Source organism: Pseudopipra pipra, chromosome 3 (assembly GCF_036250125.1).
Source record: "Pseudopipra pipra isolate bDixPip1 chromosome 3, bDixPip1.hap1, whole genome shotgun sequence".
In the NCBI taxonomy this organism is placed as follows: domain Eukaryota; kingdom Metazoa; phylum Chordata; class Aves; order Passeriformes; family Pipridae; genus Pseudopipra; species Pseudopipra pipra.
Genome location: NC_087551.1, coordinates 83216743 through 83241315, shown reverse-complemented (window position 1 = coordinate 83241315; position 24573 = coordinate 83216743). Strand labels below are relative to the sequence as shown.

Genomic DNA, 24573 nt, shown 5'->3' with positions numbered 1-24573 from the left:
GGAGGTTTTACAATTTACTTCACAAGAGCTGTAGAAAAATACAGCGCCAGCAGATTAGTTTAATTTTAACATTAGAAAAAGAGAAAATAGCCTGGATACACTGAAGAGACGGTAAAACACAATTAACCTTCAAAATAAAAGTGAAAAGTGTAACACCATGATTTTGGAAGGATGGGTGTCTGGGTGTATATATGTAGACATATGTAGCAAAAATAAACAGTTTCTGATTTTATGGCTAACAACTGCTATTGTGTTAGAAGCTTTTAAAGAAAAACTGTTTTAGCTCTATGTCAAGCAATTATGAATATTTCCATCTGACTGCTTTTCAGCTGTTAGAAAATGCTTATCTAGGAATTTTTTTATGATGTAAGCTAATTACATCCCAAATTAAAAAAGACTTTATTATTAATGAATAAGATACTGGATTTGGCATTAGCTTTCAGCATTCAGCACAATTTCTATTAATGCTGTGCAAACTAATTCAGTCTCTTATCCCCGAAACTGCAAAAGCTGTGATGGTACAAATCACACGCTGCAGCATATTCACTGCACGAGAAGATTCAGGGTGCTCTGGGGACGGGCAGGAGAGCAAAAGCTCTGCCAGTTCTCGATGTTTCTCCATACCACCATCCCCCAGGAGGCAGCAGTGGCCGTAGCACCTCATTTCCAGCCCCTTGGTATGACAAGTCCCGCACTGAACTTGAAGACAGAGCAGCAGCCCTGTGTTAGCCTGCCATGGCTGCAGAAGGAACGGGATCAAAGGAGAGAGTCATCCTTACCCAAGTTCTTGCAAGTCTTGTTTCTGGTTGTTTACCAAGTATTCCAACCACTTTGTAAATGCCTTTTTTTTTTTTTTTTTTTGTTCTTGAAAAAATATTAGCAAAGAGCTAGGATTTACACAAATTACCTACCCTGCTTTTTACTGTTAAATTAATAATCTCCTCACTTTATAGTGCTGCCAGGAGGGATAATACTATTGTTAAGGCATGACACCACACTGCAGAAAGGGTGTCTGCTCAAAGGTTGTTCAATCCTCCCACCCTTGCCTATAAACCACTGGAAAACCTACAAACCTCCCACAGTTTGCACAGTAGCTATTCCGCATAAACTACAGGTCTTCTCTTTTGCTCTCCTTTCCCTGTTAAGGCAAGAAATAGCCCAAAGCTAAACACCCGAGAGTGGTCTTTTACTGATGTTGAGGAGCTCTTGAAAGAGCAGCTTTTCCTTCTGCTGGTATGTGGACACCAGAAAAGCCATTTTATGATTGCCCATCAGTTAAAGTCTTAAAGCCGTGGAGGTGGAGCTGCAGAAACGCCCTTCCTATTGATGCCAGAACATTACTTAGCTCTTCCTTAGAAAACATCAGCAGTTAGGAAAGGCTCCAAGTTTTCCCAAGGAAACACTGTAGTGAAACACATCATCCAACTGGCTGTGCCTTCACTACCACTCACCTGTATCTGTCCCTGCATCGTGTAATCTGGTGACAGCTTGCGGGTTGCGCAAACCTGCTAAACTCAATTGCCACCCAGAAAATGTTTTGAAAGTAGATGGAGTTTCCAGCTACAGGCATGTTCACTTCCCTACTAAATCACCTGGAACAAATATTCAGCATCTGTTATTTCTATTTACTTACCTATTTAAATTGCTGCTCAGTCAATCCAGTAAGTCCTCAAAGGCAAACTAGTCCCAAGAAATAGGATTAATGAGTGATGAGAATGTTGTAATTTTAAAAGTGGGTCAGGGCCAAATATTGGTATGATTTCTAATTCTTTTGACTTTCACAGGATGCCAGGGCCATCCTTCTGGGTGTGGATGGATTATTCCTTACTAACATAACATGCTCCTTCTGCTACAGAAATTTCCAGTTTCAGGAACTGAAATTCTGGCAAAAATGTTCAGACAACATTATATCATTAAAAAAAAGAAATCAAGAAACATAATTAATTAGTCCACCACCATTTCTGATTGAGTATATCATTAATCTCTTTTCTAAAGCACTCTTCACAACTGTAATGGCTATTTTATCTAAGCAACAAAGAGAAACAGGCTCCAGCTGAGGTTTTAAAACCTGATAATGATTTTCTTAATTCTATGGAATTCTTTCAAATTTGTAATTTAGATCCAGAACGCACTGCTCACCAGGTCACAGTGATGTTGAGAGCTAATCTTGCTGTCTGGCATTATGCCTACAATGGGAGATTTGCTCAGTGAAGGAGGCACTGCACAGCATTCTGCTCCTGTTCTAACAAAGAATTACACTGCCTCAAGATGTCATGCTGCCAAAATTGTTACACCAAAAATGAAATTGAGAACAGAGCCCCAAATCACTTGACTGGCTAAAACAACACGTTATTTTCAGCATCCTTGCAATGCAAAAGCAAGAAACCACTAACGCTTTGTGCATCTGTTTGTAACCCAGCACATGTTCCAACTGCCCATGAAAAACAGATGGGCAGTCTAGATATGATGTGAAGAAAATACCAAGAATATTTAGGTCAGATTAAAATACCCACTTACTCTCCAGTCAGTTGTTAAAATTCCAAACAAAACACATAACAAAGTGAATGGATTCCTTCTACCTAATGTGCCACCTATTGAGTTGAGCAGCCATCTTCTAGTACTTGTCATGAATAGATGAGAGCCCTGTGCTGCTCCCTGGTAGCCAGTGGCAGGACCAGAGACTCACAGAGTCAAAGACTCAAAGTGTTGAAAAAATGAGAAACTGTCTTATCGCCAAAAATGGTCTGAAACATACACATATGGTGCCTTGCAAAAGTCAGTATGAAAAAAATTACAGGCTTGCTTCATCTGGAATTCAAGCTATTGTCCTAGTAGTTCCGTTCAAGTATTTTAGTAAATCAATACCTCTACAGTTTTCAACAGGCTTCAGACAACATCTTCCAGATCCAAGAGATTTTGTAGACCTGTGAGACAGATAACTTATGCCAACTGCTTATCAAGATGGTACTACAGGTGTATTCCAAAGTGCTGGTGGAATCAGAGGCATTCAGGAGAGTCTGGGCTACAGATGTTGCACATGAAGTCTCATATCTGATCCCTTATCAAAAGCAGACTTAATAAAGTGTCAGAAAGCATGAAAAAGGTCTGCCTACGCACTGGTCTGCAGCAAAAGCAGGGTTTTCTCAGTAAGGAATCTGCTGCACCCAATTGATAAGTTGAACTGATAAGTTCAAAATACATTGCCACTTCAAGTGTTTTACTGAGGTAATTATACCTTCATTGTAAAGTCATTAAAAAAAACTAAATAGGAAAAAAAAGATTTTGGTACTTATTTTTTTATTATCCTCCAAACTTCTTAGTGTGCAATGTGAGGTCTAAATGGTAAGTGTGCTCTTATAAATTCTGTTAGCTTCATGGAGTGTCCTTAGTGAAAATACTCACTGAAATAAGTACAGCTTCACATATAGAACACCAAAAAGCATAAAAAAGCCAGGATGAGAATTTTTACCTGTGCAAGAAAATATTTATCTAGTTACCTGACTTTGAAATAAAAAAACCCCAAACCAAAGGTCAGATTTATATAAAAATCTGGTTTTTATTAAATTCTGATCACAGAAAAGAGTAGCTCAGTATAAAATCTCTAACAAAGTGATTTTATAGTGCAGTAAACTCTGTCTCTTGCAGCCATAAGCTCTGGTTACGAATGTACTATATGCCTCCATATCACAGAATACAAAACTGGAGTTTGTCCTTGTAGCCCCATTTTTATTAAGCAGGAAGACAAAATTTAATAAAAACCTCTTCCTTTTTCTAGCTTACTGTATCCAGAACACCCAGTTTTGTTATGGTATTTTGAGACCATTAAATGCAAAATACTGTTACTACTCAACCTGCTCGGACTGTGCGGCTGCTGTTCCGCATTTCAGACAGTAAGAAAAGTCACTTCACATGCCCCGGTGACAAATGTCACAGCAGTAGATTATTCCCTGAACACACATCACAATCTTTATCCAAAGAGCCACACTGGCAGAGCAGAGAGGCATGCACAGTGATTGAAGAGGGCAAAGGGGAAAAAAGGAAAATTTCTCAGTAAAAATCTAGCTACTAAACAAAGTCTCATTTCCTGAATAAATCCTAAAAGGGTGTGGGTTTTTTCCTATTTAACTGGAGCACTTCCAGCATATTTGATTTCTGTCAAGCAACTAAAAACTGAAAAGCATGATAGGCTCTCTACAAGTACTGAATCCAGAGACACATTTTCTTTGAACTCTGTACCTCATGCTGTCAGTAGAAAATGTTCCAACACCTCCAGCCAAGTTCGGTGTTTTGAGAATAGGTAGAACTGCAAAAAACATTCCTCTTTGGTCCAAGGACTTCTCCTGCCCCATCTGCCAAATGTATGGAAAGCAAGTCCAGGTGAGAATCTGTTGTCTAGTAATGACTAGCAGGCTAGATGGACCCCAACTGCTGTGCCCTGTGTCCAAGAGCAGCATTTGAGGTGAAGCCAGTGTATCAAATGATGCCATGGACATGAAACCCTTGCCTATAAAATACTCCAGAGTTCATTTTAACATTTTACTCTCTTGCAACTACTACAAGTCTTTCTATGAAATACATCCCATGCTGAAATAAATTAGTAAGCAAGCACCTGACCTGAAAATACATTTATAAAAAAGAAACTAAGCAATAGTAGGAGCTCAGCAAAAACAGGTTTTTATCAGTTATACAGCTATTTTCAGTTTTCCAGAGTTTTGTATTAGTGCAAGAAGCTCCTCAGAAGCTCTGAAGATTATTAATCAGAAAATACAGAGGAAAGATAAATTATTTGTGGGTCCTGCCAATGCAGGACTACAGTGTTTGTCATTACTTAACCACTAACATTTGTGATTAGATAAATAGTTCCCTTCACTGTCATTTAAGACAAAGCAAATTTTTATGTACTTCACAATGTACTTATGCACAGGTACACTACTTGGATACAATTACAGCATCTATAAAAAATAAATACATAGCAGTAAGAGTCAAAATAATCATTTAACTCCTGCAACATCTAGGGGCAAAGGCAGAAACTAGAGGAGCAACTACACCATGTTCTGTAATTTTTGGCCCAAACTATTTCTTGTATTTCTCTAGTTTTCTCTCATAAACACATTCCAAAAGATACCAGCATAAAGGCGGTTTTCTTATGAAACAAATTAAGGTGATACCACTGCAAGAATAACAGTTCTCCATTTAAAGATAAGGACAAACAACACTTATCTTTGAATCATTCAATCAATCAAAGATTTCTTCTCATTTAGCAGACTGAAACCTACCTGATACTGATTTGACAGACAGTGATGATGCCATGAGCTCGTGTCAATTCCCACATACAGAGTCAAAATGCAAATAGCTTTTTCCCCTCAAAGCTGCACTGGCTTGCACAGTGCTCTGGCAGGAACTGCCAGCACTATTCTAATACTATAGACCAGTGTGCACTAATCAGGGTCTGGACAACTGACATGGGGATGATCAAGACCCTTAATCTTGCCCATCAATAAGCATCTTTGTAATTAAGTCAAATGTGATGTCACTGACACATCAGGCAATCAACAGAAAAGTGTGTGTGCATTCAGGAAGTTCCCTAGAAGTCTCAAGCAAAAAAAAAGACACTGAAAGGCACTAGTCCATAGAAGGTACTGCCATCAAAGCTGTCCTTGAGTACATGCTTCGGGTGTGTCTGAGACTACAGCATGCGTTCACCCAGTGCTTTGAGCTGAGCAAGGAAACAGGTAACAAGGCCCTTTCCCCAACCCCAATTTTCTGGTCTTCAAGAAGCAAGTGATACAACAAAGAAAACTGAACATGAAAAACAGAGGATCCAGTCTATTCCATCCAATCATCTGATGAATCTAACTTGATCATGTGTTCTGATTTTTAACTCCTAGAGCGGAATAAGTATTATGGAAAAGACGCCTGGACAGAGAGCCTAACTCCAGCACATATTAATCATCTAAAAGACAAATCCTGCTCTGAACACGTAGTGTATTTTCAGATTCCAGGGAGGATGTAAGCAGTGGATTGAAGCAACAGCTGAGAATTATGCAAGAGATAATTGATCACACCATATTTTGCTGTGATGGCAGACTTGATTCTCTACTACCTGACATCCGGAGTAGCTATTTGCATTTAGGTGCAAGGACTGCAATATGGGTGCAACTCAATATTATGAGGTTGATTACAGAGATCATAATTGGCAAACTAACTCTGAAGGAACTTACTGTACACAGCAACATGTAATCACAAATTGTACCTACTGCCAAAAGTGCTCCAGATTCTCTGGGATGAGAAATCACATTAACACAACACAGTGTCCCACAAAAGCTAAACTATGTGCTAATTGTATTCCTAACTGTTAGTACTTTCAAGACCAAAAAAGGAAACTTACGGGTTTTTCTTTGTATAAGTGGACATCCTATTTTCAACCAGTTCTCTAAGGGTGATTTCAAAGCCATTACACTACTCTTTGGGGGCAATATTCAAAATTTGGTAATCCCCATAACATTAAAATGGGAGGGTGTACCACAAAAATATTTTTCTCAAACTTCTGGGCTACAAAACATCTTACCTCATACGATCTGCACAACATTGAAATTAGCAAGCATCTCAAAGCAAGATGGGACGCGGAAGAACACACTACGGAATGTATAAAACCAAACTCAAACAGCATGAAAAAAGTAATGTTTATTTTTAATGTTTACAAAAGCATGAACACCTTATGTAAAAGCAATACCCTGAGCCATACATTTCCCTTATCCTCCCAGGATATTGGCAGAAAGCAAGTACTTTCTCCACTCTTGAGGGTTCAATGTACCCTGCTGAGGTAAATGGGAACCACCCCACTGATTCCCACGGAGCTCCAGCTGCTTATGTCAGCAAAGAGGCCAACGCATCAGAGCACAGTGCAGTGAGATGTCACACGAGTGTCTTGCTTTAGGTGTCAGATTGGATAAGTCCGTGCTTCTAACCAAGACAAATACACTATCCATATACTTTATAAGCTCCCCATTATCTTCAATTTTAACTGAAACAGATCTCATCTTAAATATCTGTTTCAACATTATGACTCTCAGCCCGCATGCAAGGTTTAACTTTATGCGCCATTAACAATTTTACTCGAGTTTTTAAGAGACAGCAAGTATGTTCATAAGCTATTTTAGGACTGAGACCTTGCAGCACAAAAGCTATTTATCCTTTCTTACCTTCCCTCCCCAGCACGTGGAGTTCAGGTGCTTACTCTGAAGAAATGTGCCCCAAGGTTAACCTGAAAAAAATACGCATCATTTTCATTTTACCTTCACCTTTTTCTCCTGATCTGGAGCTGGAAGTAATTGATAGTCACATATTCAAATAGGCCATGCTTTTGAATCTACAGAGAAACATTTATTCAACAGTTGGACTCGATCTTCTTTACGGCCTTTTCCAACCTAAATGGTTCTATGACTCTATGATTTACTTTTCAAAGTGTTTTGTTAAACAGAGAATATGACTGCAATCATTTCAAAGACTTAGCTGCAGCAAGTTACTCATACTGTTTCCTAAAATGATTCCTACTATAAAACAGCATATTTCCTCAGCTACACTGAATTGAGGTCCCTCCCCTCAGAATCTACAACTGATGCCTCAAAATATTTATTACACTGGGTGAAATGGTTCTGTCATGTCTGCCATCCTATGTCTAAATGACTGAAAAATACTATTTATGTTTGCAAGATTGATATGGGATCTATGGATGGAAGAAAACTGCTTAATTTTACTGCTCAAGCGGTAGGAACCATTCTTTTAGCTCCTGCCAACTTCACATTAAAGAAACATAATTTCCTTCACATATTGAAAGAATCTGCTAAGAACCCATACATACACACACACACACACACACACACACTATGTATGTGCACACATACATACAGACATGTATCGATAATTTGTATTTATTTTACACTGACAAAGTGCTAAAACAATCCAACAACTGCCACTGCTAGAGATGAGGCTAAATGAATTGTATTATATGGCATCAAATAATTATGATACTCTGGTCCAAGAGCTTCAGAACTCCTAGCAAAAAAAAAATAATAAAAAAAAATCTCATTCATTGGCAAAAAAAAGAAAAGTTCCAAATGGTTTGAATTTAATTTTTAAATAAATTTGAAGGATTTAAAAAAAAACCCCAAAACAACAAACATGCAAAGTAGACTGTATAATTTAAATTTCAGTTCTGTGGATAGCAAATACACATATTTATACATATATTCTATTACCTTCATGGCAAAATTTTGAGGTGCCTTAGACTCAAAGATGACTTTAATGAATCTGTCAATATCTCACATGTGCATCATTGCCTCAAATTTTGAAAAAGAAAAAGCTGTAAAAGTTCACCCCTGTATCCTGTGAGTCTGGCTGCACAGTCAGAAACAGAAATATTGCACTCAAGACCATGCCTACAAAAATGCACATTTAATAAGGCCATTATATTCAAGATTGTAACGGGACTTTAGTTACACAAACAATCAAATATATCATTAATAGAGCTAGGAAAGTCATATTGCAGAAGATGTACTCAAAACAGCACTGTTCCAGCAATTAACTTTTTTTCCCCCATGAAATGGTGATCTCTCAAACTGGTTTTATGCACTGGGCCAGACAACATGATGTGTATGTACCCATGCACTCTCACAATGTGCTTTTTCACTTTTTCTTAGAAGTTAACAATTGCCCCAGAGTCTGACAGTAAGTTCCTACTCAAGTTCTGCTAATAAGGTTCAAGTTTTAATCAATTTAAGCCACTTCCATGCATGACGAGGGAAGGAAAGATTTAACTTTCAGTTATTTAAATATCTGCCATTATGCAAGATATAATCCTTAATTTAGAAAGTGTAGCAAAGACATAATTGAACCTGTACTGAAATACTCCTCAGTATGCTCTTACAGAGCTAGATCACACTAAGAGTATCAGTTTATCTGATCTGGCTTATCCAAAGAACGATAGAGCATGTAACCAATTTAACATAATTCAAGGAATGATACAGATTTGAAAGTTAGCTGCTCACATCCCATGGCAAATAAAAAGAAGCTACCCTTTAATTAAAGTGAGGTAAACTACCTTGAATTTACAGTAGGGTAAGTGTATTCACACCACCCATTACCTTGGAGTAGCAGGTCTGCTGTAAATTTGCTTTGTAGTTATTTACTCCTTTAGCCACTCCAAAGTTACCGAGTCAGCCAGCATTTTGGCTTGGTTAAGAGTAGTGGCATTTGTCCAAGAAGGAAGCATAGATCGCTGTCCCTCTTCCTCATGCTACACTACAAAAATACATAGAGTTATGCAAATGCAAAAAGCATCAGCACAAAGGCTGGAAGAATCACAAGACACAACAGATAGAGACTTAATGGTCACATACATTACAGTTCAACAGAGACACTCTTGTATATTCTGCCATAAAATCCACAGTGGTGGCAATTATGGATGAACCACCTTTCAGATGAACCAACTCCAGCATTACAACAGACTATATCCAAAATTTTTTTCCTAGGACCTGTTTTTTGGGCTTAGATTATTTTTTTTGTACAGAGAAAAGAGACAAACCTGAGACATAGATGTGACCTGCTTGTGTACTATAAACAGATGAATGGATAATTGAGATGCAAAAAATCTATTAAATGTGTCACACACTTTACACCTCCAGCTCCAAGTACTTTTTCCTGCAATAATGGTGCCACTTGACAGATGCAAGGTTGTTGCTACCTGTGAACATGTTTTTGACCAGGGCTGGGGGGGAATGCTTTTGGACAGCAACAACGCAGCTCTTAAAGTGATGAGCAAGGAACACAGGAGTCCAGGACATGGTTTCTAATTCCATCCCTGTCCTACACTCACTGCATGCTGAGTAGCTCAAAACATCTCTTAGTAATCACAGTATTCAAAAGGCGAATAACTCTTTCTCTATTTTCTTCCCAAAAGGAACAGTAAAAAGTCCTTTATATAACATGCAAATGAACATCCATCTAAAAGGCTTCTCCTTATTTTAGCAGTTTTGACTAAAAATGGTGGCCCGTCTACCAGCAATACTTTGCAAGCGTCTAACAAATTGAGTTTTGACAGGTATCCAGCAGTAACAGCATTTTCAACGTTGTATGTTTGCTGTATTTAGTACTTTTAATCCAAATTCCTCTCCCAGTACAGTGATGGTCTTGTAGATAGCATGGCTGCCCATGCACGCAGCATTTCTAAATGGAATTACATGTTGTTGTTTTCTTTTCAACATAACATTATCTTACCATTTTCAGTATCAATCAGCACCACAGGTTTAATGCAGGTCATGGAAAACAAGCAGCAAGCCTACTTTTACTGATTGCTTCAAACAATATATTCTTTCATGTTGATACATTCTTAAAATGTTTCCTTGATTTAGCTATACTAAAAGTACTGTTCCAAAATTTCAGTTTACATTAAAAAAGGTCATTGATGACTTGATCAAAAAATCCCACAAAAAATCCCTTTTACTCCCACAGGAAATCATATTTTCTTCTGAATTAGTGTTAACAGATATTTAGATTAGAAGACTCCATATTTCAGAAACCAGTTATTTAATGCTCAATATTCTTTTCAGCAGATGAAGAGGTAGGTATATTTCCACACAAAAAAAAAAATAAAACAAAAACCAAACTGTAACAGATACTCAATTAAATCAAGTAATGTCTGAAAATTCAAACACTGTTCTGACAGCACATAATGTGTCTGAAGATACCCTCCAAGGAGGACAAGAAAAGTTGCACATTCTGATTAGATAATATATCATAATTTGAAATTTAATAATTTTCTGGAAGGAAAACACAAGTATCCAAACTCTACTTCCTTCCCCTCCCCCCCAAAGAAATGTGGGTGCCAACAAAACTGCCTTTACCAATGGTAGTATTAACTTTTGGACTGCTAAACATGGAATCAACTGCAATTCTTCCTTACATTCACCAACACCAGCAGTCTACAAGTTTACACAGAGACCATATGCATGATAATTACATAATTACAATAGAAATTCAACTTTAGTGTTGTTCTTAAAACAATCTTCATAAATAATGAAAATATCTGTGTTCTAGCTCTTCAGTAACCTAAGGTTAATTGGTACAGATAGTGTTTTTTTCTTCCTTTTATAAACCAAACCGGAGGTTCCTCACTGCCAACAATGGTTAAGGCCTGGATCAAGTTACTCTCCTTTTGCTTTTCCCTTTTTCTGCTTTTTTCCATTTTCCACCACTGCATTATTTTCTGGTTTGCTTACTCCATTTGCAACAGCACCATTTGCTATTTTTCCGTTCTTTACAGGTTCCTTGGGCAGTTTATATGTCCGATAGTAGAAGTTACCAAACAGGAAAATGAAGGTGACAGCATAGAAAATGACACCCCAGTGCATCCATTTAGGGAAAGGACAATCAATATAAATAGACAAGGCTGTGTGGCCAATAGTCACATGGAACTGCACCTGTAAGACAGAAAATATAGAATCAAAAAGGTCTGGATATATTCTGTAGGTCTGACTGCAACAATTTATATCTATGCATTAAGTTACGAAAACTGGTAAACTGGGAGGTGGCAGGGAGCTGTATTTAGCTGTCACATTCATGCATGCACACCTGTGCTTGACCGGGAACATCAAATTTATTGCAGTATCTGTCACAGTTTTCAGAAACAGGAAAATGAGAAGATTATAAAAGATCTGGATTTTCTCTACCTTTTGAACATGTTTTTGCAATTCAGTTGAAACAAGCAGCAAGGAAAGACTTTAACTCACACAACTCTTATCTATGCCGCATGTTTTTTTAGAAATTGAATAAATGCTTCCATCTCTGGGAAGTATTCTAAGTTGAGCTGTCAGTGGCAGACAGAGAAGAACTTCCGGAAGGAGCAGTATGTGTTCCAAAGCTCTGCAAATGCAAATCCACTCAGAGGCAATACCTTTTGAGATAAAGGGAGAAATTTTACTCACCAATTGCAATATGGTCAAGTATCGTTTCCACCACAGGTACTTCTGAAATTTAGGGCCGCAAGCTGCTAATCCATAATACATGTACATAATGACATGAATAAATGCATTCATTTGAGCTCCGAAAAAAGCTGTCATGGAACAGAAGGGAATATCGTCGTGTAATTTTGGAAGAAAGAGAGAAGTCTTTTCTACTAGTATTTATGTTACAGTAAAAGTTACACAGCACAGGACACACCGGGATTCCATCTTCAAAATATTCAATAGTATAGTACAGACCTGACTGTTAACATATGCTGACACAAATACCTGTTCATGCAAGTAGTATGTCACATCTTTCATGGAACTATTTAGGCAAAAGCTTTCCATAAGATTTTCGTTTAACAGACATAAATGACATGGATTCTACATCAGTTGTTGTAGTTTAACTGCAACTGTTTTGCTAAGAGATTATTAAAAGCTGTATTTGACAATGTAAAGTATCATATTCTGAATTTAAATGCATGAGGTTCACTTCTCAGCAAGAAATCAAGAAACTCACATGGAAGTCTGATTAAATAGGCCAAAAAATCAACCAGAGTAAAACTTGACTTATGGTTATAAGAACTTCAAGGGCATTGCCAGGTGAGTTTTCCTAAATTATTCATCTTTAGTTTCTTTATTTATCATTAAAATATCCAGCATTCTTAAATATATAAGTGTATAGTATAGCATTATCAAGAACGTTCCATGTTGGAAATGATGACAGTTTCATTTATATTAAGATCTCTTTGCTTTGTCAAGATTAGCAGCCATTTAACAGACACACATTGCATCTTGTTAAGGTATTCTTACACTGACAGAGAGGCTCAAAAAGGCTCTAATGTCTAAGATTAGGTCAACACAGACAGTAGCTGCTGACATCAAGCAGCTCAGATGTCCATGTGGTCTAGACCCAGTTAGCTATAATAGGGTCTAGTTTACAATAGACCTGTCTATGTAAGCAATGTGCTATCAACTAGAAAACAGAACACGTCTATCCACATTTATGCAGTAGTGCTACATAAAGGCAGAAAAGCAACCTCTGCTTTTCCTTTTGCAGGACCTAGAAACTAAGAAGCAGTGCAAGAACACCAAAACTTGAAAGAAATTTGGAAATAGTCGCAACGGTTATATTGAAAACTGTTGATATTTAGCATGAAAACTCTGAAAAGGCAACAAGGGAGACGGCCTTTTGAGACACCCAGAGAACTTCTAAGCAAGACCACAAGTAACCATCCAGTCTCCAATAAACTTATTTTATAGATGCAGTTGCCAATAAAGATCATGAACTGTCTGGCTGAGTACCTGCTTTCTGCAGATTACTTGAGAGAAATTAAAAGATAGTCACAGGTATTAATTTTATATATTTCTTCTTTTGAATATAAGTGACCACTCAGTACAAAATATCTATAGTAAATGGGAACATAAACCTCCCATGCATTAAGTATTAGCGTGGTTCAGAAAAAAACCCAACAAAAATGCCAAACCTAAAATATTAACTTGGTGTTTATAATACGGCATTTTGTGTTTACTATATGCTAATTTTAGTGTCATAAGCCTACAAAGCACATTACAAACAAAACATGGCACTTTTCCTTTATCCTCAGCTTCGCAGAGTTGTAATTTCAGAGGGACAATGGCAAAACACCAGGAACAAGGATACAAATACAGGCAAGGGAGAATGTGACAAGTACAATAAATAATAATAAAATTATTTGATGGAGGCTTTAAAAAAGAAGCAATGGGAAAAAAAGGCTGATAATGAATTACAGACTTGTGCCATTATGAATAGGTTTTAAAAGTGAATTAACAGATTTATTGGCTCACCTTCAAGGGAAGGTTTCAGAATTTTATACAAGCCTCTTTATAAAAAAGAAAGCAAACCTCAAACTCAGATACAATGCCAAAATGACATCTCCATTAATTTCATTAAATTTGCACATAGATTGTAGCCCATAATTAGATTTTGCAGTTCTCTGTATCTGCAAAAAATAAAGTTAGGCAAGACATAGACATCTTTCTGATTCATAGAGAATAAGGATACTTTTTAAGGCAGAACTTCAGGGTTGCAGTTGATGCCCATGAGGAAAAGAAGTTTTGCAATTCATTAGATTATTGCCCTGTTATCTTTTCCTCCCCCATGCTTCCCACAGACTGTATGTGTTAATAAACAGTCTTGTAAATTATAAAGCCAAGTTCTACAAAACTTTTTTTCCATTGCTCCAAAACAATAATAATTCTCCCTTCTGCCCCATCAAAAGGGTATGGGAGGAAGGGAACTCACCTTGTCCACCTGCAACCCACTTAATACCAATCCACCACAAGGTGAACATGGTGAAATGGTGATAGACATGAAGAAAACTAATCTGGTTAAATTTCTTCCTCAGGATAAAGAATACTGTATCCAAATATTCGATTCCTTTAGAGACGTAATACCACCATAAAGCAGCAGCTATCTGCAATGAAAAACAGACAATACAAAAGTTTAGTGATTTCAAGCTGAATGGAATGAAGTTCTCTCCACCTATGTGCTGCAAGAGAAGGATACTTCTTCTTTCCCCATATCCTGATAAATGTTGAGGTGGAGTCATCAAGCATCTGACGGTATGAGAATAACAACAAAAACAATACTTCTTCCATCTATTCTGGACATGGAAGCAGATTATTCTGAATCTGTTGCTCACAAATTACAACTGTAAAAAAAGAGCTAATATAGTTAAAAACTTTGCCATCTCTGAACAGTTTACCAGTTAAACAGGGAGTTTGTGTCCTCATTCTCTCTCCTAAGCTTTGTGAAAGAAGACTTCCACAGGGCTTCCCCTACTAGTGAGGCAACACTTTGATGTGGTCAGAACAATAAGGCAGAAACATTACAATAAAATGAAGTAGCAAAGACTGAAACCTTCAGTACCACAGGCATATGGGTGGAAAGATACCAAATCACTCTTACAGGTTAGGTGTAGTACAGAGTTCACATCCCTTAGAGCAATGTTCCCTCAGCTTTTTCTGGCCTGCTCACTAACTCCCTCTGTAAAGCAGCATTCCCCCAGTGGCTCTGTGCCATTCAGGGAATAGAAGAAATGAGACTAGAGGAGCCATAAAAACTGCACAGATATAACCATTTACCCAACAGGGCAGTGTTACACACCCAAAATTCTTTTTCTAATCCACCCATCACAGTGAATTTTGCCCAGGATGCAACATAAACATGGCTTCCAGATGAAATCAGGATATTGTTAAACCAGAAGCCCAGAAGCTCTCTGTAGCAATTTGTTCATACTATGATATGGGAGTATGGTGGTGGTAGGGACTCCCTTCCAGATTCCAAAGCACAGCAACAAGTCTAGTTCCTGGCATTGTAAGTCATCTAGCTTGTTATGCAAGGGTGGGACCAGAACATATCCCAGATGGTGACTCACATAGAGAATGGGAAAAAAAAAAAAAAAGAATTGGAATTGGTACGACCTGCAAGAGGAGAGAGGCAATGTCACAACACACCTATTTGTAAGAAGTTTGCCTTGTCTTTCAGGACTCAGTTGATGACAAATCAGACTTTCTTACCTTAACCTGGTGTGAAATAACCCCACCACCTCCTCAGTCCCCAGGGGAGACAGAAGAAAAGAAAGGTTAACACAGAGTAGCTTTCCTTCCCAACTACACACATAGTGTTTAGGGGAGCGAGAGAAAGTGGGATCAGAAGAATGAGCTGTACAATGCTACAAGCTGTGCATGATGTTTTCCTCCACCTCTCCAAACTAGTGGGAAAGGAACACATCTCTCCTCAGAGTAAGTTTTTCACAGCCATAATTGGACTGGTGACCAATTTAGGAGAAATTACAGCAGCAGCAAAAAAGCAGCACAGGAGAAGAGTGTTGCAGATCTGCATTGCAGACTGCAGTTTCCCAAAGGGACTGCACATCTTACTGTTGCCAAACTGCAGACTTCAATGTATTGTTTAATGAACATCTTTCTCACTCACTGGATTTGATTTAGCTTACTTCAGATCTCAGGAAGAGGAGGCAGATTTTACCAGTTTTATACCAAAAAGATACTAATATCTGTCAAAGCTGGAGAGAGGCTCAGCAAGAGAAAAGTGACTCTCACAGATCTCAGAGTTCCCAGACACACAAGCAAGCTGCAAGAACCATATGCATATATATATATATTGCTCAACATCCAGTACAGTACTGCCTCTGGGATAGGTAGTCAGGTGGTTAATAACACCCACATCAAGGTTTGTCTCACACCCATGGATTAGCATAACAGTCCAGCATCTTTTATAGATCTTTGCTAAAGCTGCATCTCTTAAATAAATTAAGACAAGCATCTTTTCATCTCATAAGTTAACAACAAACACTTTGGACTATATCCATAAAATGACAAATCCAGCACTGCAATACTTTAGCTCTTTGGAGGTCCTCCCTTCCGAGAAACTTTTATAGAATCAATATGCCAGTTACACGCAAACTGCCCAAAATCTTTTATAAAGCAAATGTATATTTTTATTAATGAAATGGGGGAACAATAAATCAAACAGCCAATAAGCAAAACCCCAATTTACTGTATGATACAGAGCAAAATATAGGTGGAGAAAAATCCTGACAAAATACTTATGTTTTATGCCCAAGATGCCACAGGATCAGTATATGCTCCTGGACAAGTTCACTTAACACATCTCATTCCTCTTCTTTTGAATTCCACCTGTCTAGCACAGAAAGCAATTACAGCCCCTGGATAAAAATAATTCGAACTTTTGATCAAAATATTTCCTATTACTTAAGAACAATAACAAAAAAGAACAGACTATTTCTTTGCAGGATGATACCTGCTGATTTTGTGTTCCTGTAGATTTTTTTGCCTGTCAGCTTCTTTGCTCTCTCACTATCATCAAATATTACTACCATTTACTCTCAAACCTTATAGATTTTGTGTACTGATGATCTATTTCAGTGCTTCTAATGGCTTATACAGATGCTTTTAAAATGAAACAGAAGTCATGTCATTTGCTTGAGGCCATGCAAATAATCAGTGACTGAGGGCAGAAATAAAGTAGAACAATATACTAATATGTTAAGCTATGTCAGGAGCAGGTGGCTACTACTAAACTTCTTTTGCAAAGCTTCAGAAATCATGACCTAACCTGTAGTCTTTCTTTGAACACAGCATGAAAAAAAGATTTAGTTGAAAAGAAAACGTGCATTAAAAAGGCACATTCCTGTAATGAATAATATTAGTCAAACCATATCTTCTCTGGTAATTTTCATATGTGCCAACCTAAGTCAGTTAAAACACCAGATGGCACAGAAAGATTACATTACAGCCTAGGATTAAGGGGGTCAACAAGAGGTTCAATCCCATGTCCTCTGCCTGCTGCAGGGTTTTGAATGGAGGGCTGTTTTAACACAGGACTCTGTTTCTGCACCATCCTTCCTCATTTTGGGTTGGAAACAGTTATCCATCAAGGGGTATGAAGGGACAGGCACTTCTTGAAAGGTCACAGTAATATGAAAAATTAAAGTAGCTTTTAAAGAGAACTCTATTCCCAGTTACAGAATTTTGTTTACAGGACTTGACTTGTTAAGTCACTTTTAACTTCTGTGAAAAAAGAATGTAAGTTAAGATTAGGCTTTTTTTCATAAGAGGAAACCACTCAAGCTCTAGACATAAATACAAACAATGCAGATTACAATCACAATACAGGAGACAACCATTGCTCAGCTTCAGGATTTACAATCAGCACGCTTAAAACTAGAGACCTAGTTCACACAACCCCATATTCCCATTTCTTAGCTCTTCAGAAATGCTAATAAAATAGATGAACCCTGACCTGGGAAACAAGGGCACACAAATGTAAGCAGAGGGGGAAAAGGACTACTCACAGACACTAAACATGCCTTAAGTTAGACAGTGTTAGGAAATTGTTCACTTCAAATACTGAAGCTCCCAAGGGAGTACTACAAAGCGTGGATTTAACACCTCACCTCTCTGCATTTATTATGTTGACTCTTAAGCTATAACCAAAATTTTTTTTCCAAGATGCAGCAGTAGATCCTTCCAAATCCCTTCTTGGAGATTTGTTCCCTCTTTTCTTTCTTGTCTACCACGGACATTTTATTTTTTTCACAACAAAATGCATTTAACTTCCTGCCAGCAGTTAGTAAGGTATACCTACTATACCCAGAAGATAAATCCGTCACAAAGGAGTTTATTTCTACAACTGTGGAATCTAATTTTCATCCCTGCTTGCTCCAGTTGTCCATTGCTTCTTGTAGAACAGCCAGGAGAGCCTGAATGAGATTAACAGGTGTAGGTAGGTTCAAAACAGTAAATAGGAGGACCAGCTCCTTCACATTATGCGTAAACTACCTACATAATTCATCATCAGTGAAAGCCAGAAGCTTGATAATATTGAAGAAAACATACAGGCAAATTAATGGAAAAACAACCCCTTAAAAACTGGCAAAACAAAGAGGCTATGTCTGACTTAAGAGATCTGTGAGCTACATATTGCTGGTGTTGCTAAACTATACAGAAGTGCCACCACATGCCCTCACACTGTTCCCTTAAAATCACCACTGACTTACTGTCTTGACACACAGTGTGGGTCAGAGAAGAAAGGAAAGACATTCCCTGGCACCCAGGATAGCCAAACTTTTTTCCTGGGAACTGTTTACCAGCTCTCTGCACTCCCTTGAGGGACAAAGGATGCTTTCTAGATCCCTCATTTTGATCAAGATCTTTGAACAAAAGGGATCACTGCATGGCAACATCACAGTGGCACATTCCCAAAAAGACAGAAACAGAGGTCATACCAAGGCTTCTATGTTGCCATTTAGACCATCATATGCAATTACTTTCACATTTCTCAATATTTGTTCCAGATTTCTAAGCCCCAAAATAAAACCATATATGAAGCTGTTCCTTTCCAGAGCACGTTCCACAATGCTTTCTGGGCTCAGTGCTGTTTCCCTTTGAGTTAGTCCCAGTCTCCTTTATCTGAGCAATACAGGACTTATTTACTCATTCTCTTACAAATAAAGTAATTGCAGTTGTAATGAATTCTACTGCTTCAATGCAGCATTTCTCTTCAGGGAAAACCTGATGCCAATAGACATTTAGTACCTAGAGCTACTAAAAGGATGTGAGAGATGTGCTACAATGTTCATCTATTCTAAACACAAAACTGCAAAAACATTTTAAAATTGCTTTTGCAGGCTTATATTATGAAAAACGATGGTGAAAAGAATCTTGAGGAGGTTTGAGGGTTTGGTTTTTTTTTTTGTTCAACACTGTCAAAAACCAACAACATATCTTCTAAATGCAGAGCATGATACACTGTAAAGCAGAACAGAAATGTATCCCAGACTCCTGAGTTAGACAAAGTACACTTGTGGAAAACAATCTTCTGCTTGCAACTTATTTACCTAAATTGAGAATTCATTCCACAGAACTACCAGAAAATTATCAAGGTAAGAGTCTTGACTGATAGCGTACTATACAGTTGCTGCAACAACTTGAGAGAACTCAATTGTCCCTACTTCCTCAACTCCCTCACTTGCAAACTGAATATGCTGGACCTTAAAACTTCAGAAATAAATTTTATTTAAATATTTTAAATAAGTTTGTAAAAAATAATAATAATAACAAAAAAAATAAAATGTCAGGAAATCCAAAGATTGCTAGAGCAATCCTTCTTTTCTGGACATATTACATGCTGTAAATACACTCTGCAGGTCATTTTGCATTTATTGCATTATGCAATAATGGTCTGCTTGTCATAACAAACAAAACAGATGTTAATTCTTTTGTGCAGGTCTGACCTGTCCACTGCCTCCCACAAACAAGTGCACCTAAAAGTGAGGATATAGAACAAAAATTTTTGCATGCTAAAAGTTGTACCTCTTGTACATTAATACAAATTAATATAAAAATTCCTTTAATGTACATCATACCAGTCCTCAATGTCATTCAGCTGAGTACATGGGCATTCTATTTTGCTTATCTATTAAAAAAACTCAAACCTTTCAAGCACTTGGTATACTTTGCTAGATCTTGTTTTTCAACAATTATTTACAGATGTATTCTAGTGACTGAAATAGTGAGAGCACAGTATTAGCAAAGGTGAAAGACTGGCAACTACCATAAGGCCAATAAAGTCTACACACAGAGCTGTTCTGCAGTATCAGCCATTACATATAACATGTAAGACTCAAACCTTTCTGTCTCACTATCAGCCTTGCCACATGCACAAGTTTTTGAGTAATACTATCCGTGAACAGCTACCTTGTAGACAAACATTTTTTCAACTGTGCTTTAAACATTAAATGTATTTAAACTATACCATACTTTCATTACACTTCCTAATGTTCTAATTCATAAGTGAAACTTGCAAGGACAGCTGAGAGATTCTCAAGTGTCAGCTCTGCTGGAAGATAAGGGTTAGTACATGAGCTAATCAACAGCATTACACAAAAATTAACACGCATCTGCACTTTTAATTTGGATGTTTTCCAAAACTCACGTATTTGAAATCTAAGATTCTACAATGAAATGTACTGATAATACATTTGCCAGAAGCCAGCAAGACCTCATGAAGCCAAAGATGGGTAAAGGAGACAAAAAGCTGCCTCACCAGTATGGGTGAACTGGAACCACAGGATATGCTGACAAATCTTACTTGCTTTGATCTACCTAGACAACACCACCATTACTGTGGTTACCCTGGTATCATAAACTTCAGCAAGATCTAGGAACCAAAGTATGTACACAAAGTTTATCCTGGATTGTACAACCGTGGATGAAGCCAAGGATAGTATCTAAGATTCCCCTTACTTGTAGCAGTCAGATGAAAGTTAATGCAAATATGCTGATGCACTTTCATTAAACCTGTGCACAGTGTAGTCAAACCTGAAGTGGTCTGTGAAAATATAACGGGATACAGTCATGGCTGACAACAGAACTGTGGAACCACTATTTTCAGACAAGACTTAAACTATCATGTGGTGCTGTATAAAACACACATTCATATACAAATATAAAAAAAAGAAATACTCACCCTAACTTCATAAACATTATCTGAATAATCCACAGTCTGGCAGACATAGCTGTACCCTCGAGCTCTTGATGACAAAAACAGCTGAAAATATTAAAGTCATACATCAGGAGAAAGATACTACATAAAACACATTTATAAAAATTATCAGCAAGTTTCCTGCTACATCAAACTTACCTGAACAGAAATATTTGAAGTATCCTTATTAATCCTTAGAATACTATTGGAGAAAGCCAATATTTAGTACTAACAACGAGCTGTTACACAGTACTTACTTTTTTCTTATAATTAAAAAGACAGTACTCATTTCTCCCTGCATGTATCTGCCCAGATAATTACAGCCTCATACAAATTACTACAAATTCCAGTATGACCTTGAGCTATTCAAACATGAGTATTCTTTCTGATGGTTCTAGCTTCGGAGACAGAAAACACCTATCTGCTTTCACTACAATTGACAGAAATACTATTCCCAGGATGGATTCAAGAGAACTCTATTTATGTGACAGGGATTAGATAATTTGGATCTACAATTCTTAACACAGCATACCAACTACAATCCAGAAAAAAAACCAGGTTGAACAGCCAAAGCTGAGCACCCACAAAACACATTGAGAGAAAATGGATGGAGAAAAATTCCCCATTTTGTGCCAACAGAAATGGCCTAAAACACATTAAATGCTCCTCTAGGGCCACTCCAAACCAACAACATTGCAAAAACCTGGACAGGAGAAGATAAACTTGACACTTGAGCAAGTTCCCATTGGAAAGAAGTACACTTGTCTAGAGCTGCACAAAATCCAAATAATATTTCTAATCTTGACATTCATAAATGTTATGATCCAAGACTGTTTAAAGTCAGGTAATTCCACCCTGTTATGGATCAAAGAGAGACAGCAGTGGAGCAGACATAACCCGTAAATTGGGAGCTGTAAAAGTAGAGAAGGGTGAGAGAAAAAGATGGCAAAAAAAAGGATGGGTAGGCACTGACTACTCTTACCACTAACCTGACTTCCATCTTATTTGAACTGAACTTGAGTTTACTTTGGTGTCTCATCTTGCACACAGCACTAGGAGTGCAGTCAGATGCAGAGACAAGTGTTATCCAGAGAAAACCCCCAGTATACAAAAGCCTGTGAAGCTCTGGACATATTTGCTGCACATGTCTTTTAACGTAAGTAAATGAAAGAACTGTCCACAGAAATTATCCTAGAAAACATACTTCTGCATCCTCCAAGTCCATTTACAAACTGCTGTAACACCACTACTCTCCAGTGTGGTCCCACACAGGCGTGAGGACATTTGATACTATTAAGGAAGAACAAGGAAAGTTTAGTCCACACTGTTACAGAAATCAACCAATCTCTACTGCAACCTACTGGGTAACTTGGCCAAGGTTACCTTAGCAAAAGGCAGTAAATTGACTTCACCAGACTGTCTCAAAGTAGAATAAGAAAGTCCTGATTTTGTGGCAACATAGGGTCTATACATCCCCACATACAGGGACTTCTGCATGTTCTGAGCAAAATTGTCTCCAAATATGAACCTGCATTTGAATCCAACATATGGAAGTGCTGGACTAGACATCCTCACAGTGCTTTCTGGACTCACTATTTAATGTAAGTTACCACAGATGAACGAAACAGCTTGCCAACATACAAACTGTATCATTTTACTCATAACAATTCCATTAAAACTCATGTGAATTACAACAGTGGCACAGTGGTATTGTAAACCTCATGTAGGTGGAAGGAGAAGTTGCCTCGTAAAGGGATCAACTGAAACTTGCACAGCTTCCTCCTATCAGTCTCTTAAGATCAAGAAAAGGCACTTCCTGTAAATGCTGTATCCATAGCCTTAACATCCACTGAATAACAACCTACATTTGAGAGAGCAGGAAACTAGAACCTCCGTGTCTAAAACTATGAGCTTTCAGCATAGCAGCAGCAAAAATGTATTTGCAGTCCCATTCATTTTTTTGTTAATTCAGTGACTTGGAAATGCCACAAACACATTACCCTATAAGCAACATAGGTTTGAAAACCATTTGACCATAAGTTTGGTATAATTCAGCTTATGGATAAAATAAATCAATTTAAAAGTCAGGGATGGTAGTAACACTGCAGAATTCATTTCAGAGGAGTTTCAGTTTTAACCTGCCAAGATGATTGGATTTAATCTCTTCCCACAACTATCCTGGGGTGTCAGCATTAAATTCTGTTGTACCTGTAGTACTTAATTACTTAGTTGAATAGTCCAAGGAAACAATGTAGACAAAATGATGACTGAGTTGTGATGGCTAAAATTTTACTGAACCATGTCTTAAAAAGAAGTTGAAATCAGTTAAATGCTCTTATTATAGAAGCTTTGGGAAAGGGTCAATATGCATATCACCATCAGCTTTCTTGGCAAAAGTACAGAACAGACCAGCCAGAAAGTTCTTGAATGCTGTAATTTTAACTACTCTGTTCATTTGCTTACTTCTGGAAACAGATTTTGCAAAACTATGATCCGAGGTCTTCCAGGAAGACGCCTCTTGATCCACATGAGCAGTCACAGCAGAATTAACTTAGCATCAGCCATATTCTGTACAGCTATCCTTGAATAATAATTACCAAACTGTTAAGTAATCCCAGTTAGCTACTACTACAGAGTTGGTCCATTGCATTGTTACTACTCATTTCCTCTGTACAGAAATCCAAAGGAAAAATGCAGCAACACAGAAATTTATTAGAATTAGCACATTCTGAACATTTCAAACCAAGTAGTTTTGTCTTTTATTTTTATTTAGAGATATAGTTCACTTCATTTTTATTCTTATTATAAAAGATAATGTACAGACAAGACAGTTTTCCTCACTAAAGGTAATGGACAGTTGAATTTCTAAAAATGATAAACACGTTGAAGGCAAGAACAAACAGCTCAATTTCTAACAAGATGCATTCTAACACCCTTTAGGATTATTAAAAAGAAAAAAAAATCAGTTACAAGTGTTAAATTTCTATAGATTTTACTTATTCTGTCCAGTATTTAGACTAACATAAGTCTAGGAAGAACTTGGAATAGCTAGTACACAAATTCTCTCTATAGACTCATTTACTACATTTATTCTCAAACAGACAGTACCTAGCTATAGAAATACTCACAAAGCCATCTTTAAAAGTCTGTGCAAAACATTCACTCTCAATAGACATCATAAATATGCAAAATAATTATTTTCATTTTGCAACCTGCAGACATCCTCAAACCTCAATAAGAATTCCCTCTTGCAAGAGGGCATACACACCTCTTTGAAAATGAAGAAGTTGAGCAGAACCATTCCAAAGTTGTAAACAACCAACAGGAAGCGTAACTGGAAGGGCTCTCTCGTCTTCATCCATTTGGGGCCCAGCCAGACAGTGAGGAGATAAATAGTGCTTATAGTCAGTGTTGGAAATGGAGACTGCATCAAGGGCCAATCATCAACACGTTTGTCTGAGGGGGTGAAGCAAACAGAAGGAGTCAACAAGGTCTGAATAAAAT

General features: G+C 37.6%; 1 protein-coding gene across 2 annotated transcripts in view; it reads right to left on the bottom strand.

The window, feature by feature from the left end:
• Positions 1-10567: 10567 nt before the first annotated feature.
• Positions 10568-24573, bottom strand: part of ELOVL4 (ELOVL fatty acid elongase 4) — a 32697-nt gene continuing 18691 nt past the window's right edge. For both annotated transcript variants that reach the window (XM_064650075.1, XM_064650074.1), the window contains exons 2-6: positions 24338-24525; positions 21055-21135; positions 14284-14455; positions 11982-12109; positions 10568-11477 (exon numbers count right to left, since the gene is read on the bottom strand). In XM_064650075.1, the coding sequence (XP_064506145.1) occupies positions 11202-11477; positions 11982-12109; positions 14284-14455; positions 21055-21135; positions 24338-24525 (845 nt within the window). In that variant the 3' untranslated portion in view covers positions 10568-11201. The remainder of the gene's footprint in view (positions 11478-11981; positions 12110-14283; positions 14456-21054; positions 21136-24337; positions 24526-24573) is intronic.